The 17,476-nt window shown below is 35.4% G+C and overlaps 2 protein-coding genes across 3 annotated transcripts; both read left to right on the forward strand.

Moving 5' to 3' along the window:
* Positions 1-319: 319 nt before the first annotated feature.
* Positions 320-3,994, forward strand: LOC113760514 (transcription factor UNE10). The gene is made up of 6 exons (XM_027303125.1): positions 320-650; positions 897-1,599; positions 1,807-1,908; positions 2,024-2,089; positions 3,110-3,469; positions 3,582-3,994. Exons 1-6 carry the CDS (start codon positions 517-519, stop codon positions 3,666-3,668), a joined length of 1,452 nt encoding a protein of 483 aa, XP_027158926.1. The 5' UTR covers positions 320-516; the 3' UTR covers positions 3,669-3,994.
* An 11,375-nt stretch (positions 3,995-15,369) lies between these two features.
* LOC113762889 (cyclin-U2-2) lies at positions 15,370-17,052 on the forward strand. 2 transcript variants are annotated; one of them, XM_027306516.1, is made up of 3 exons: positions 15,370-16,063; positions 16,277-16,558; positions 16,812-17,052. In XM_027306516.1, the coding sequence occupies exons 1-2, from the start codon at positions 15,645-15,647 to the stop codon at positions 16,539-16,541; spliced, it is 684 nt and encodes a 227-aa protein (XP_027162317.1). In that variant the 5' UTR covers positions 15,370-15,644; the 3' UTR covers positions 16,542-16,558; positions 16,812-17,052. The 2 variants fall into 2 exon arrangements, with proteins under 2 accessions (XP_027162317.1, XP_027162316.1); XM_027306515.1 differs by lacking the exon at positions 16,812-17,052 and having other exon boundaries at positions 16,277-16,795.
* The last annotated feature ends 424 nt before the right edge of the window (positions 17,053-17,476 follow it).

Raw genomic sequence — 17,476 nt, forward strand, 5'->3', positions numbered from 1 at the left:
TTTGTCCGATGTGAATATGTAAGGGATATAAAATTACACTTTTAAAAGTGAGGGACGAAAAAAGTTATTTTATAAAATGTGAGGGACGTTTTGGACGATTTTCCCTAAAAAAAAATTATTCCCCCAAGTCCAAAATCTCTTCCCACCCCACCCCCCCCCTCCCTCCAAAACAAAAAAAGTCTCTTAAGATTATCCTTTATTTATAGTCCCCAATCAGAAAATACCTTTCCCTGTCTTATTATGGCCCATGCTTCCCCTCCCCTAAGTCCCAAAATTGAATTCTTCTTATCTCTACGTACACAACAAATAAATACCAGAAATCCACTCTTGCTCTGTCTAGTCTAGTCTAGTCTGCCTTCTTCACCAAACTCCCACATCCACATATATGTATAAATTATACTACCAAAGGAACAAATAACAAATCACCATTAAAGCCAGCTCCAGTAATAAATTAATTTCATCATACATATTTCTTCTCGTCAAGGACTTGTGTAGCTTAGTTTTGCAATTAACAAAATGAATCAGTGCGTTCCCAGTTGGGAACTCGAAGAAAATCACCATGCCCCTCTCCCTCCTCCTCCTCCTGCTGATCCTAAGCAAACTCTTCGAGCTCATTCCAACTCCAGTTCCTTAGCTCCTGATGTGCCCACGTAAGACTTTTCCTCATAATTTACTTTGTAATATGTTTTGGCTTTTCATATTCTTTTCTACAAAGAGATCATGATATGTCATGTTCATGTTACTTCCTGTACCATTAGCACTTTGCATATATTTTTCGCAACGAAAAAAAACTACCAAATTGTACAGGCTTGTAAATTTTCACTAGGGAAGAAATAAACAAAATAAATCTTTTATCGTTTGTGGTTGTTTATGGATTGGGCGGAAGTTTTTTGCAGGTTAGACTATGAAGTGGCGGAGTTAACGTGGGAAAATGGGCAGCTGGCAATGCATGGTTTGGGCCTTCCACGCTTGCCAAATGGTAAGAGCTTAGCTGCCTCGCCTCCCGCTAAGTACAATAGCTGGGAGAAGCAGCCACCAGTTGGTGGAACTCTGGAGTCTATAGTCAACCCGGCAGCCATCATCGCCACCCACCGAAAATCGGCTGCCCAGAGTGGCTGCCGCGATTGCGGAGACGAGCTCGTGCCGTGGTTTGAAGACCACCGCCGTGCAGCAAGAGCTCCGGCAGCAGCTTCGCTCGCCTTGACTATGGATGCTTTGGTTCCATGCAACAACAGCACTAGAAATGATCATCGAGAACCCTCCACCCACGTGCCTAAAATCAGCGCCTGCCCGGTGGGCTGCTCCTCCACTTGTGTGGGGTCCTGCAGCGCTGCCGCTGGGAATGCCCGGTTGCGAAGGATGAGTGCGGCGGCGGCGGCTGCTCCCATGGAGTGGGGTAGCAAGGCAGACCAGAGTGCAAGTGGGAGTGCCACGTGTGGGAGGGATAGCCGCCAGGTGACGCTTGACACGTGCGACAGGGAGTTTGGTACGGCGGCTTACACCTCCACCTCTTTCGGGTCGCCGGAAAACACCAGTTCCGGCAAACAATGCACCAAGACGGTGGACGACCAGGACTCTCCTTGTCAGAGCCGATATGAGGCAAGTAATAGTACTAGCAATCTTGGAGTGAGTTTGAGGTGCTTATGTTTCTCTTGACTATCAATGCTTTGCATGCATTTTCTTGTGGATTGGTACAAGTGCTTGCATGTCCTAACGTGTGAATAATCCCAAGTTTGAATATACACATAGAAATGGAATTTTTAGTTTTGCTTTGTTGTATTTATTGTGCTTTATTTGTGATTGTAGAGGGAGGCAGGGAATGAGGAGCAAAAGAAAAAGGGTAACGGGAAATCTTCTGTCTCAACCAAAAGGAGCAGGGCAGCAGCTGTACATAACCAGTCTGAACGTGTGAGCTCTCCAAATTTTGTATCTTCTTTTTTCAGCCAAATCTTGAAAGGGTAATGATAATTCTGAAATGGGATACGAGATTAATCTTAACGTATCTTACAAATTGATGTCTTAGAAAAGAAGAGACAAGATTAATCAAAGAATGAAGACATTGCAGAAGTTGGTCCCAAATTCAAGTAAGGTACGAATGATGTTCGAGCATTCTTCTACTATATGACACTTCATTGATCCTCTTTGATTTTATGGCAGGAGATGTCTGATGAGGTACAAGACATCGTGTTTCTATTTCTTGCATGGTAGTGGTACTCTTTTTTTTTTTTTTTTTCTGGGAACATTTCAGCCGGGCATTTTTGGAAATTGATTGGAGTATTATACTGTACCGAATGCACTGAAAATTTAGTCATCCATATAATAAGAGTACTCTAGCCACGTTTATTTTGAAAAACAACGCAAAATGTTATAAATTAATTTTAGCTCCATTATTGAGAAGCAAAAGAGTAAGTATTATCCTATCAAAGGAGTAAAAAGGGGTTTTGGACCCAGAGAAGCAAAGGCAAGATTCAGCCAAGAAAATGCTGCTGCTGCTGATAATGTGTTACAGACGATTAACAGTAGTGCAAGGACGTGGTCCACTACTCTGGTACATTTCATATGGTGGTGTGAATTTCTGGCACAGGATAATAATCCTAATCCACACACACATCTACTCTTGAGACAATCCGACAGAGAGTTGTCGGTTGTGAAGACAATGATATGTTTACCACAAAATTGATAAAATCTCCACAGGGTAGGACCGTATCTATGGGAAACAGCAACTACTCTCTGTGCTTTTGTGAAATCAATGATTGCTGTATACCCCTTCTTTATTCATTCACTAAATTTGGTAATGCATTCCACATAAGGGCTTTTTCACCATCTTACCCGCCAAGTCCTACATGGAAGAATTTATTCATCCATCGCTGGCACTGTCAATGATACGGGAAGCTTCAATAGGGTATACAGCAGCGTGTTAGAGCATTTGGATGCATGGTATTAAATAATTTCAATTTGATTTTGAATTTTAAGTTTTGCTAATGCGATAGACATTCACATCTACTGATGTATTATACATTCATCGCAAGTGATTTCAACTGGCAAGGTTTGATATCGCAACTAGACTCTGATATCCTTTTTATGCATTGTTGGTTGATGGGTATTTCAGACGGATAAAGCATCAATGCTGGATGAAGTCATAGAATACCTGAAACAATTGCAAGCTCAAGTGAATATAATGAGCAGAATGAACATGTCACCGATGATGTTGCCACTGGCATTGCAACAGCAACTTCAAATGTCTATGATGGCTTCCATGGGCATGGGAGTGAACATGGGTATGGGAATGGGTGTCATGGACTTGAACTCAATCGGTCGCTCCAACATTGCCGGACTACCTCCATTGCTTCACCCCACCGCTTACATGCCGGCAACCTCGGCCTGGGATGGCCTGGCGGATCGTCTAGCCGCTTCAACTTCTCAGGCAATGCCAGATCCTCTGGCTGCATTCCTAGCATGCCAATCTCAGGTAAAGCCTTGATAGTTTGTCTTTTCTCACATATAAGGAACTTGAATCTTGGTGCACATATGTAATATACATAATCAGGATTGACAATTTTACTGTAAATCTCTTAATGCAGCCTATGACTATGGATGCTTATTCTAGGATGGCAGCATTGTACCAGCAATTTCAACAGCCTCCAGGCCCTGCTTCGAAAAATAAATGATATAGCTTTTTCTCAAACTCCTGGATGATACCCTATTCAACAAGTGTGATATATATATCCAAATCGACGAAATTAATTTGTATTGAGAACAGTGTCTTTGTTAGTTAATGCATGCGAGAGCTAGCGCACAATTAATTTTCCTTCCCATTGAGAAATTAAGCTGCACGAAAAGAAGAAGTACTTGCAGATTTTTGCTGAATCCGTTAGTCCAACAACCTTGAGAGAATTAACTTTGTTGAGAAATCATTACCCCTCCCACTAAGAACACGAGGCAAAAGAGCCTTCCAACCTTTTTCCGATGTGCTATATATACTCTTGTTTTACCAGTTTCGGAGTTCAATTTTCTCTTATTTTTTTCCCCAGTTTTCTCTTCATCTGCGTCCCTGACAACAATTTGCCCAGGCCTCTGCCTCTCGCTGCATGCAATAGAAATGACTATTGAATCAAGCTTCACGATACAGTTGCTTGCAAGTTGCAAAAAATGGATGGATTTTTGTATATATATTTGGTAAAGTGTCATGTTCAATGTTTCCAAGTTGAGCTCTGCTTCAGCTATTCGAGGGATTACTTCATCATTGCTTACTTGGGAATGAAAAGCTACTACTTTCAAAAGTAGATCAATCAAGTAGCCTAAGTTGGGAGTCTGTATACCCATTAAGCCCTATCACAGCCTCCTTAGGCTCCTCATTCCCCTCCTAGATTAGGATAGAATAGGTTATACAAATGTATCGTTGCCAAAAAAAAAAAAAAATAGCCTGAGTTGGAGTCAAAATGTGAAAGCACGTAATTGACTGGAGAATTGGAGATGCAATCATGCAGCAATAAAGAATTTCAGTAGACATAATGATGACGTAGTAAAGAATGAAGAAAGCCTGCAAATTTTGTTTCCGACAAAATGTAGCAGCTGGGATCACTAAACAAGTCTGACAAAGTCGCCAAATAAATAAACTTGTTGTAGAAAACCTGGTTTCAAGCTTTACTAATAAATAGCTCGACACTTCGTTCCACCTTATGCATTTTAATTGTGTAGCTGAATTTCTTTTTCAATTGAAACGGTGTTCTTGACAACTACCTAGAGGTAATCAGAATTTTGCATTTATATTTATACGAATTAATAAAGCTGCAAGGTGAAGATTACGAAAAAAATTAGATAAACTAAACCAAGCAAGAAGTTGTAACTTTTGCTGAGATTTACAATGTATAACCCGTCGTAAAAAAAAAAGGCGATTGATTAATGTGATTGACAAATATTGCGTAACTATCCTTTTTTCTTAAATCTTATCAATGGGTTTTCAACTAAAGTAAAAGAATGTGATTAATAAATGACGCGTAATTATCCATTTTCTTCAAATCTTGTCAATGGGTTTTCAAATATAGTAACAAAATCCATCCCCATCATCTAGCTAGCTACTAGGTAAACCTTTACCAAGGCTGTCCTATAGAAGACAAACCTGCATAACATGATGTGTTTGCTAAAAAGATTGTGAACTGAAGTAAAGCTTCACCAATCGCCACACGATGGCTACAGGATATGAACGTGGATACGTGTTTTCATAAGGTCAATGACTTTGGAGTCGCAAAGTGTGATTCCCTCCCGTTTGGGTACCAATCTTTCAATGTTGATAGAGCCGATATTGTCACCTAAACGGCTACAATGGGTTAACATGTCTTTCAATTTGATATGACAAATGTTGAAAAGTCGACATCTAGGAAGAGTCACTCATTAAAGCATCACACAGATAAAAACCAGGCAAACTACTTATCTTTTGGACCTGTGTTTGGATCGGAGATTATTTAAGATAATTTTTTGAAAAAAAATATATTTTAATACTTTTTTGATGTAATATATATGAGATAAAAATATGATTGAAAATGTGTCGATGATATAAACAAAATTAATGTGCGTAAATAAAGTATAAATAATGCGCAATCCAAACAAAAATGGCCATATAATTGCAAACATATTGATGGGTAATTCTGCCCTGATTAGTACCTAGAGAACCATGTAGTATAAGATGGAGAAGATGAAAAGATAAATTTATTGGGGAAGTAGAGTAATGTTAGAGTGGAGATAGAGAGAGAGTGGGGGACTATCAAAACAGTGGCAAGGTTAGTTAGGCCTGGTTTGGGTTGCGGTGTTTTTCATAAAAAAATATTTTTAAATACTAAAAGCACTTTTGAGGTGTCTAGTGAATATTATCTCATAAAAATAGGAATAAATCTTTTGGTGTTAAAAACACTTTAGCAAAAACAAAAATTTGGTACTTTTAAAATAACTTTTGTATTTTAAAAAATAAAACATTAAATTTAAGCATTTCATCCTATATTACGAACTAAATAAAGAGATATATACATTTAAAATTTTTAAACTTACATATTATCCAATACAATAAGTACTTATCATACTATCTATCCAAACAATATATTTATAAGCATTTGAACACTTAATAAATGCTTTTATTAAAAGCTCTAATACGTGAAGTATCTTTCAATAAATTATCACAATCCCAAATAGGCCCTTAGAATGCCCTAAGGAACTATCCTTTTTGTAAATTTCATTAACGAGCCTTAGGGTAATTCTTTTTTATTTGGTAAGTAAGTTTTATTTATATATATGTATATAGGATTATTCTTTTATATTTTGTCAATGTAAAAATATTTTTATACTAGCAGGTTTAGACAATTTAAGATCTATATTTTATACATGTGACATATCTAAACCTATTAATGTAAAAGAATTTATACGCTAACAATGCGTAATACATTAAGCTTCTCCTATACATTAAGCTAACAATGTGTGTATATATTAAGCTTCTCCTATATCTTTATAGGAGAAGCTTAATATATACACACATTAAAATTTGGGGCACCAAATAAGCACATTAAAAAAATAGAGTGAATCAAGTATTAAAAATTTAAAAGTGTCATTCACTTCCAGAATTGCAACTACTTTTTTGTAAAGAATTTATCTGTTTTATCAAAAAGTATAAAATTAGACCTACTACTTGGACCATCCCATCATCACATTAGCAAAAGGAAGGATACTGGCCCCAGGGCATATGGCGCAGCGGTTGAGGGGTCGGCCTTGTGTTGTTGGTTTTCCCACCGATCAGAGTTCGATTTGTGCCCGCTGCGTTGCACATCCTGACTTGCCCGGAAAAACTGTATGGGGCTGTCGGCATCCCTCCGATTTGGTGTGCCGGCTCAGGTCCTAAGAGTTCGAGTCAGGGCATGTTCCGGGTTATAAAAAAAAAAAAAAATGAAGGATACTGCAGAGATGTCACTAACTAGGGCTAGAATTAGGATGTAAAGTAGATGTGGCAAAAAGTTTCTCGTCTTGCTAAAATGAGTCAACGATGGAAGACAATTATGCAATCTTATCTAACTGTAGAAAACTGAGAGAAAAATAAAAAAAGGAAATAGGCTTTTACACCTTTGGAACTTTGACTCATATCATCGTTGCCATTTGCTTTATAGCTGTGTTTCTGTATTAATCCCTTCACTGATTCTCTCTTTCCTTCTGGGATAGGAAATTCAAGAGAATAACTCAATTTTTTTTTTTTTAGAAAATAACTTTCCCTTCATTGTATTTTTCGAAATTTTTCCAGAGTTACCATTTTGGTTATGTGTATAAAAGAACGGAGTAATTTCCCTTTCCGAAAGGACTCGTTGAAAACACAAGGTACTGCCATATGATTTTGATGTTTCCCCAACCTTCCAAGTTCATCGCTTTCAGTGCAATAGTAATAGACGCGGAAGCTATAACACAAATGATTGGAGAATCAAGGGGACGCTTGTTCATTCGGATAACCACATACTGCTCCTCTTGTGAACAGCTCTGCGCAAATCCTTCCTGTCCCAGTTCACTGCTATTAATCGTCGTGTTGGAGTTTGGACCCTGTTATTATTATCACATTTCTCTTCCAATATTTATTGCCCTCCTTGCCAGCGTTTGCTTGCGGGACCATCTGCTTTGCCTTAATTGTAGAATCGATAATCACAACTTTTTTCTTTTTCCATGATTATAAAGCGTCAGCTGAGGAATGCCATGATTCGTATCCATCTAAGATACTTTGTGCCTTAGTACGCAGTCTGCTACTCTCTGTGTGTGTGTGTGTGTGTGATGCTATTTCTTGTTTGGGAAATGTTAGTGGTACTGCTTCTTTATCTGTTTATAGACTTTTTTGTTAATTTATAGTATGATATGATGAAAATGTCCCGTTATTTATTCGAATTATAACTCCATAAATAGAGACACTTGTAAATTTAATGAAAACTAGATGCATTTCTTTTTTTTTTTGTAATCTACATGGTCAAAAGAATTGTCATTTTCCAATTGGGGTTTTTTCTTTAACAGTTTGGCTAACGGAAGTCCATTTGAGCATTCGTTACGAGGGATTTCAAGCTGGGATTCGTAACATGGTTAAAAGAATTGTCATTTTCCAATTGGGATTTTTTCTTTAACGGTTTGGCTAACGGGAACCCATTTGAGCATTCGTTAACGTTAGGGTTTTAACAAAAAAGACATGAAAAGTGTAGTTGCGTGTACTTACATAGCAAGTTCAGTAACAAACATTAACAGAATCCCTTTTAAAGAGTAAAAAAGAATACATGCATGATCTAGAATAATTTTCCAGCATTATGCATACTAGACCTGGCATAATGCGGCATATCCCATTGTTGAATTACTCCCCCTTGCCTAGGGCTATGGTAATGACTTGGTTGAACTAAGAAATTTCAAAGTTGGTATTCCATTAAGAACCTAAAGATATTTTGGTGCCATTAAATCCTGGATTGCATTTGTATCTGGATTCGCCACACCATAGATTTCTCATTTCTGGCTGCTATACAGTAGTTATTTCTGGCGACATCTTTTTGCCGGATTGATGAATAGAATTGGCCTATTTGACTGTATTCGTCCTATGTATGAATATTTTATCAACTGTCTTGTTCTGGTTGGTGAGCATTTAGGACTCAAAATATCTAAAACTCTCCATTAGTAGCAAATATGGGAACTATCCCCATCTTGCAAACAGTGTAAAATGGTGTAAAAATACATTTCACTGAATTTCCTCAAATCTTTTTCCTCCTAAATAACAAGTCTTTTTTGGTTAAGGAGTTGTTTACTTGTTTTGTCATATTCAGCTTCTTGGTGTCCTCCTACATAATGCTTTTGGTTATTAGAATTATTCACCTCTGACTCATAAATCACCATATAGACATGCAGCAAACAGGGTAGGAGCTAGGAAGGCACCAAGAAGTGATTGAATTAATCATTCGCACTTAAAGAACCCAGAAAATTTTGCTGATTCCTTCTGGAAATGAAGGCATTACTTTTTACAATGCAACTTATAGACCAAAAGTCGAGCCTGTAGTCCAGTATGAGGAGGCCTTTAACTGCAGTTGTCGGACATGAATTTGGGATGGATCGAGTTCAGTCTTTCAGTTTCCATACAATGATAAAATGGGCTCCCACAACTTGCTTATCAGTAGCTAGCCAAAAATATTCTTTAAGGACAATCAAAATGTTTTATGAGGATCAGAGCCCAAGAGTATAGTGTCCTTTTTTGTATGAGTGCTAATAAGAGATTAATGTTGTCATTCAAGTCTCAACTTAGGTCCTACCTGATAAACAGATTCAGGATTTAAATTTAATGAATTCAAATTTTAACATGTTTTAAATTTAATGGATTCAAATCTTAACATGTTCACATGCATTTGATAATAAAAAATTGAACATTTAAATTAATTGATGTTGAATTTTCTAAGTAAAACTTACTCCCAAAAATAAGTTTATCACTTAATGTGATATATACTCAAATGTATTAGGTTTAGTACTTAATAATTTAATAATTTCAGATTTCAGATTTCAATTTTCAAAATTTTATTTTATCAAACGCACTCTTAACCAATAAGGATATTAGTCGGGTGATCGTGACATCTTTGATTTAACTCTTAAGTTTTCTCCTTTATAAGGTTTGGAGTCTCTTTTAAAAAAACAAAAAAGATTAATGTTGTCTCATCTCCTCTAGAGTTTCTTATCTAAAAGGTAAAAGCTTACCACCAGAAAAGTTGTAAATTTTTATTTTTTTCCCTTGTATGTTACAAAAAAAAAAAAGTTGCACTATCATAATTAGAGGGAGTTCTACGGTACCTTTTGAGTGCCATGCCATTACATATTAATTTACTATTAGATGTAACAAAAAGAGATATCAACCCTTAAATGGTTTTAAGAGTTTAAATTATTGAATGATGTGACAAGAGTTTATTGGATTACAATCATGGGTATGACACCCAAAAGAGATGGTAGAGTTTTGCCATAATTAGAGTGTCAAATATAGATGAGGATTAATTTATTATGCACAGAGATTGTTTTTACACTAACAGTTTTGAATGTATGCCACATACTAGGGAGGGACAGCCCGCGCGACGCGCGGGAATTTGGTGCTAGTGATTCAAGATAATTAATAATTATTGTTTAATATTTTGTAGTATAAGAACTGAAGTATGATGATTTTATCATGTGATTTTAATAGAAAAATCATAAAGTTACATAGTGAGTCAATAAAAATAATGTGCAATGAGACATCCTTATCGTTATACTATATAAGAATCCGTTGTGATCAAAGATTATGTTTGAATTTCAACTACAAAGATAAGGATAGTTTGAAAATGTAAAAATGTTTGAAGTGCAATTGAAAAGTATCCAAAGGTCTCTTCTAAAACTTATCCAAGATGATAAAACATTTTAAAGTATCAATTGGACCCTTCATCTCTCGAATCTATATATGTTCGTGAAAGATCCCTCAAGCAATGCTTCTGATTTCTCCCTCAACTTAAGCTCAACCTGAATTATCAAGTCAAGTTTATCCATCAATCACTTTGCATCCAATCTAATCTAAAATAATTTTATTTTTGACTAACTATTTATATAATTTGGTGGGCATAATACGACTTAATCACATGTTTCTTACAAAGATATGTAATAATGCCCAAAAATGATAGATAAATAAGAAACTTAAGTGGTCTTTTTCAAAATTTTGTAGAAACTATTCAAATTTGGTGTTTTTTGCTAGGGGCATTTCTTTATAATCTCATAAATAAGTTCAAATCTGCATAATTGTTAAGATTTGAATTGAAACTATCTTGATTATAAAAAATTGGTGCAAATAATATTTTCTAAATTTGAAATTGTAGAAAATGGTAACTAAAATCAGAAGAAATTCTTCATATGAATTCGAATTGCAAACTATAGGTAGAAACTGCTTAATGATATTTTCCAATGTTTACTTGTATAAGTATTCAATATAACATCTCTACTTAATTGACTTGTTTGAACTATGGATAATAGTTGCTTCAATCAAATCAAGAAACATTATTTATCATTGTACAACATGCAATTATGAGTAAATGAATTAATACAATGCAATCAAACTGGTGCTGTAGCTAAAGCATTTAAACTCATCAAGATTCACTACAAATTCTTTTAAATAGCATAAAAAAGTAAATTTTTTGTATTTGAAACTATATAAACAGTATAATACAAGAACGAGATCATAACATGGAAAGCAAATAGAGTGCAAATGACATCTTAGTACAATGTAGCATGATTAATTTTCTTTTTTAGTTTCAATGAAGTACAAAATTCTAAGTTAATAAATTTTACAATCATAAAATTTTCAATTAAAATAAACACAAGCTGAATTCCAAATCATATTACATGAAAAAATAACTACTTGAACCATAACTGCTGGAATGTAGTCAACAGATCCCTGGAGTCAAGAACAATAGGAGAAAGTTCATGAGAAATAAGGTTATTTGATTTAAATAAAGAGATAATACCTTGGCCGAGGAGGAGAAGATGATAAAATTGCTTTTCTGATTATTTTAGAAAGTGATAACATTATCTCAAATTGTACTTTGACCAGAGACAGAATCTCTGAGATTTACTAAGGAAAACAATACAATTAGTCAGTTTTTGGAATTAGAAGTATCAAAAGGCAAACTATATGGAGTTCTTGAATAAACCAATTATCAGAAAAAAAAAAACTACAGTCGAAGAAGACAAATCTAAAGAACTCACCTCAATTTAAAGGAAAAGCTATGCATTCCACCAAATATTTAATAGCCATAATAAAATCAAAGAGGTGAAACCGAAAAAGAAGAAAGGGTATCGGCTAAACATGGAGACATAAATATGATAATGATTGTTTAGATAATAATTAAGTTAATTAATTATAATTAAAATCCAATTATGTAAACATCCAATTAATTTCTTAACGGATGAGAAAGGTTTCAGGAAATTGGAAGGCTTTGATGTTAGTATAATAAATGATTAAAAGGACTTTTATGTGATTTTATCAAAACACAAGCTTTATTCAGTTGTACTTGATACTCAATTTGGCACCAAACATTGTAACATACCAAACCTGCCCCTATCCTTAAATGTCTGAAAGGTTATATAAGTAATTATAGTGAAATTAAAGCTATAATGACTTGTATTCAATGTTCCAATTACTCTTCAAACACTCTCACATTCTCAAAATAGCCTCATCCCTGCGGTTGAAATCTAGCCCTAAACTCGTTCTTATATAGTATAAGGATATAAAATTGATGTCATGTTATATAGTATGATCTAAACCTACTAATGTAAAATAAAGTTATACACTAACAGTGTATGAAAAAATTATCCTATAGCTAATTGTACAGCTTCGTTTGGTCGTAGTCCTCATATCCACATTAAAATCATCACTGTATCATTTTTTTTTATTTTTATTTCAACTGATTATTATAAGCTTGACCTTGGCATGTATACTACATTGGTGACTGTTCTAACTTGTCACATTATCACAAAAACGAGCACATGTTTGCTTAACAGAACTCAATTGCTTATTGAAAAAAAATTAGAATTTATAAGTTATTGGTTTCTCGTTCAAAACTCTTAACTGCCATATAATGTATTATATATATTATCAAACCTAAAACGAAGCTAGCGACTATGCCAAGAAATAGTGCAGGTAAGGAGAAAGCAAGGACAGTGTGTTATGGATGCCCGACATCAGCTCAGGTTCCCAGTGCAATGATTCATGGACAAAATCAACAGCATGATAACTGTTACTTATTCCATGTACAAAAACTTGGAACAAACGAAATTTCTGTTGACTGATGGGTGGAAAGGGGAAGATTTTTGTTAGCAAATAATTGATAATATAGCTGGAAATTGTTTTATGTCATTATGATGATCGCGGCCATACAGAGGAACTCATGGGAAAGACGTGAGTAGGTCCAAAGCTCTTTTCCCATCTACGTTTTGGTACTCATGATATTGTACAAAATCGTACATCAATTATAACACCAGGGATCTCTTATTATTTCCAGAATAATTCGTGGAACCCACAGGAATATCTTTAATATGATTTTTTTATTCATTCTCTTTTGGGTAATTCGAAACAATTTAGCGCTGAAAATAAAATAAAGCTTATGTGGCGATGAAGTCAAAGGTTGCAAAAATTTTCCTTATTAACAAAGAGATGTAGTAATTTTCTATTCCCACCAGATGCAAATCCTTGAATTGAAGTACTTGTACATTGTAAGTTGGAATGAAATGAATCTTGCGGTCAGTTTAATTTTTTTTTTTTTTTTGCTCTCTGCTTACAGAACTAATTTAATTTAATTTAATTTCTGGGTTATCTAGATCGCGAACCACCAATTTATGCAGCAGAATTTTGCGTACGAAGTTAAAGAGAAATGTATAGATGATGCTCAAAGCGCATGGAAAGACACTAGATTAGGTTCAAATTAGTCCCAAATTACATTCCCTTAAAAACGAGCCATAAATTTGAGGGACATATAATTTGGAAGTCCATTGTCGTGTTTGTGATGTTAACACCATTCGTCTTCGGCATGTGTGATTTGCATAATCTAAAAATGATCACTTTTTTAAAGGATCGCTAGTAAATTGTTATGCTTTTTAAATTTATTTTGACCTTCCACTCTTTTTCTCACTCTTTCTACTTTTAACTGTAAGGCTCAAGATTTGAATTGTAAACTTAACAGTGAAACGAACGATGAGAAACCTCTATTTCTTAGTCACTGGGCCAACCGCAGCGATTGATGAAGCTTATGTTTTGATTGCTTTTGAAATAATTCAAAATTAAACAAGCACTTTAATTTTTGCCACTCGCAAAATGCTTTTATTTGTTTTGTCACCTCATAATATTCTTGAATTACGGAAAGCGAAGACAAGTGAACCAGCACATTATCTAATTTACTGTTGATTATATCCATCTTGAACTGTCAAGTCTCAAGACTGTCCACAATGTTTGTGTTTCATTCAACAGAATTCCATCTTTTGTCACTAGGAATTGCATTTTTTTTTGTTAGTATAAAGAAATTGATTTGAATGGGAATTATGGGATTCACTGCACGTGTAACTTGTACCAGTCACGAGTCGCTGTCTAAATAGTAGGATTGAATTTTGACACAAATCTCTAGACAAAGTCTTCATCTTGAATGCCGTCATCCCTCGTGGACCCAATCTGAGACCTACCCCTATTTTCGTCTTCATCCCACTCACTGTCGGCGACACATCTGAAAACGGAGTGCTTCAATTGTTTTAACAATTGTACAAGTTTTACTAGCGTGAAAAATGTATCAAAACCCTAAAAAGACCTCTAAGATTTTACTAGTTCCTACTTTTTTTTTTTTTTTATAGACTCAATCATTTAATGATGGCAATCCCAATTTGCAATGTCACTTCCAATTTAGCAAAGGCCGCCTCATGCGGATCTAATTCGACATTAATTACCTTAGCTTGCTGCTTTAGTTTCTATCTTTTATCCAATCCATAATAGCAAAACATACATTATTGTTTAGGGTGAGAAAGTAGATTGTAACTGGTGAATGTGCAGTTGTGCCTTGAATAAGGTCCACTATCAGTTTTTGAAAGCTGTTTTTTCTGTTTGGTTCTAGAGTTTTGCTTACTGCATTTATCTGTTTTCTTGTGATGTAATTGAATTAAGGCATATATGCCCTTTTAATTGTGTACTCGTATCTTGCTGATCGATGAAAAGTTACAGAGCTTACACACACACAAAAAAAAATATGAAGAAGTGATTATTTGTGTTCTAACAGCAATGTTCACGATCAAGAAAAAGGTTAAATCAATTATGCCTGCTATTGTTGTGCATCGAACTAAAAAATTCGCAGTTTGTTTGGATTGCTATTTTTTTTTTTGAAATTTTTTTGTAGATGAATATACTGTAATGATTTAGTATACTTAAAATAAAAAAATGATTGAAAAATATGTTCATAAAAAACGTAAAAATTCTTTTGGGAGAATTGGCAATCCAAACAAGCATAATTACAAGTTTCTTATAGCGTCATTACCTATATTCTTGATTGGGCGTACTTTAAACTTAAAAGGAGGACTAAAAGATGCGTATTTTCTTAGTATAATGAGGAGGGGACTTTAATATTCATCAGGATGCTTCCAAACACCACCCTGAACCCTAAACAGTAAACACCAACAAGCCCTGATATTGTCATTCTTTTTTTTTTTTAATTTTCTTTAAAAAATAGGAGAGTAGAATATTTGATGAGTGCGTACTGCATCACATATTATAACTGATGCTGCATTTATTTAAAGCTGAAAAATGGCTGGCATGTTGGGACATTGCCTCCATTCGAACGGAGGCAAAAATCTTGTAATTTGATATCAGTCTACTTTCCTACCCACCTTCCAATTGGCCATGTTTACTTTCTTTAGTTTTATTTATACGCAAAAAACACAGCTAAGCCTCTCCTCCCGCTCCCAGTTCCCACTTTCCATTTCCCCATCCTCTTTTGCACTCGTTCCAACTCTACTTGCTCGGTCTTATATAATCCTTCCCACCATCCATCCTTCTTCAACATAAAGCTGATAAAAGAGTAAATTTCCCTCACTTTCTCTTTCCCTTCAATTATCGGCTAATTGAAATGGCCCTGTCTTCATCAATATCCATATCACCAAGAAAGCTCAGAAATGATCTCTACTCACATTCGTATCAAGAAGATTCCAACATCCCATTAGTCATTTCCGTTCTTTCTTCTCTGATTGAAAGAACCCTGGCAAGAAATGAGAGAATTGCCAAGAAATGTACGTGGACCTCGACAACGTTGTCAAAAGATGTTAGAACCAGGGTCTTCGATTGCCACGAGTCGCCGGATATGACTATTCAGTCCTACCTGGAGAGAATTTTCCGGTACACCAGAGCTGGACCTTCGGTCTATGTTGTTGCATATGTGTATATCGATCGATTTTGCCAGTTATATTCCGAATTCCGAATCAGTCCCCGGAATGTACATAGGCTTCTTATCACAACTATTTTGGTCGCATCCAAGTATGTGGAAGACATGTAAGTTCTTTCTTTCTGGAATTTCAGTTTCAGTAATCAATTTTTCTTTGAAACTGCAGTAGTTTAAGATAATAATTCCTATTTTTGCAGCTTAACAAACTCCCTAACGTTTGTTTCATAAAGGCTTTTTTTTTTCCCTAAAATTCTAGTAGTATGAAGCCGTGAATATTTTGTCTAATGAAAGTTTTCTTTCGTTGTTTATTTGGTTCACAGGAATTATAGGAATTCTTATTTTGCACGAGTTGGGGGATTGACAACAAAGGAAATTAACAAATTGGAGCTGGAATTCTTGTTCTTGATGGGGTTCAAGTTGCACGTAAATGTAAGTGTTTTCGAGAGTTACTGCTGCCATTTGGAAAGAGAAGTGAGCATCGGAGGAGGGTATCAAATTGAGAGGACAATCCGATGTGCCGAAGAAATCAAGTCAAAGCAAAGAGAACAAAGAGGCTACAGTCAAATTGCTAGAGTTTTGTTATAGAAGATCACCAATTGAGAGTAATTCATGCTGAAATTTTAATTTATTACCGCCTGTTGCTCTAAAAATTATTTTTATTTTTTTTTTTGGGGTACAAAATTGTATAGATGAATTTTCCTTTTAATGCTTAAAACTGTTGTGCTCAGCATTTATGTAGCTTGGTGCGGTACAATTAGCAATTAAAGCTTGTGGGCTATTTCTATCTTTTTACCTTCACATGTTACTAGTTTTGGGAAACGTCATCGGTTTGACCTCTCTTTAATGTTTGGTTAGGATGCGACAGATGTTGAAATTAAAGATGCAGAATGATTAGCTGCCAGCCAACAACTCAGGCCAAGGAGTGCAGTCAGAAGAGCCGTACGTCGGTCCAATTGGAAAATGTTTCTTTTGAGCGTGAGGGAGAGGACTTGAACGCAAGATCTACCTCTTAGGATAATCTAACCTTTTTTCGTGAAAAATTCTGAATAATTTTGAATAGGCAAGATCAGCCAATTCTCAATTTGGGGAGGACGAGTTAGATGGTACGGAAAAGAAGAGTTTAAGTGAGAGGTTTATATTTGAAAAAAAATTACTCAAAGAAAAGATCCGCCAATTTAATAATTTCTCTGTCATTAGATGCCCACGAGGATTAGCCTATTTAGCTCCATCTAGAAAGCTAACCGGTTTTGACGTTTTTCACCTTTTACCGGGGCATTGCTCATTAGACCAGCGTGGGGACAGACAGTCCTCCTCGACAAATGAGAAATTAATTGAATGCAAGAAGGAGAGGGGGCCAATACAGAGTTGCATGCCTATTTGGAGGCCTGGCTAATTGATCGAGTAAGCGAGCAAGATTTTACACTGGTTTTAACTTTTAAAACAACAAAAAAAAATCAGCTTCTTCAGTACCGTCAATTATTTTTCTTCCAATAGAAAGAAACACACACAATTAGATTAGA

This window comes from Coffea eugenioides, chromosome 2 (genome assembly GCF_003713205.1).
Source record: "Coffea eugenioides isolate CCC68of chromosome 2, Ceug_1.0, whole genome shotgun sequence".
In the NCBI taxonomy this organism is placed as follows: Eukaryota; Viridiplantae; Streptophyta; class Magnoliopsida; order Gentianales; family Rubiaceae; genus Coffea; species Coffea eugenioides.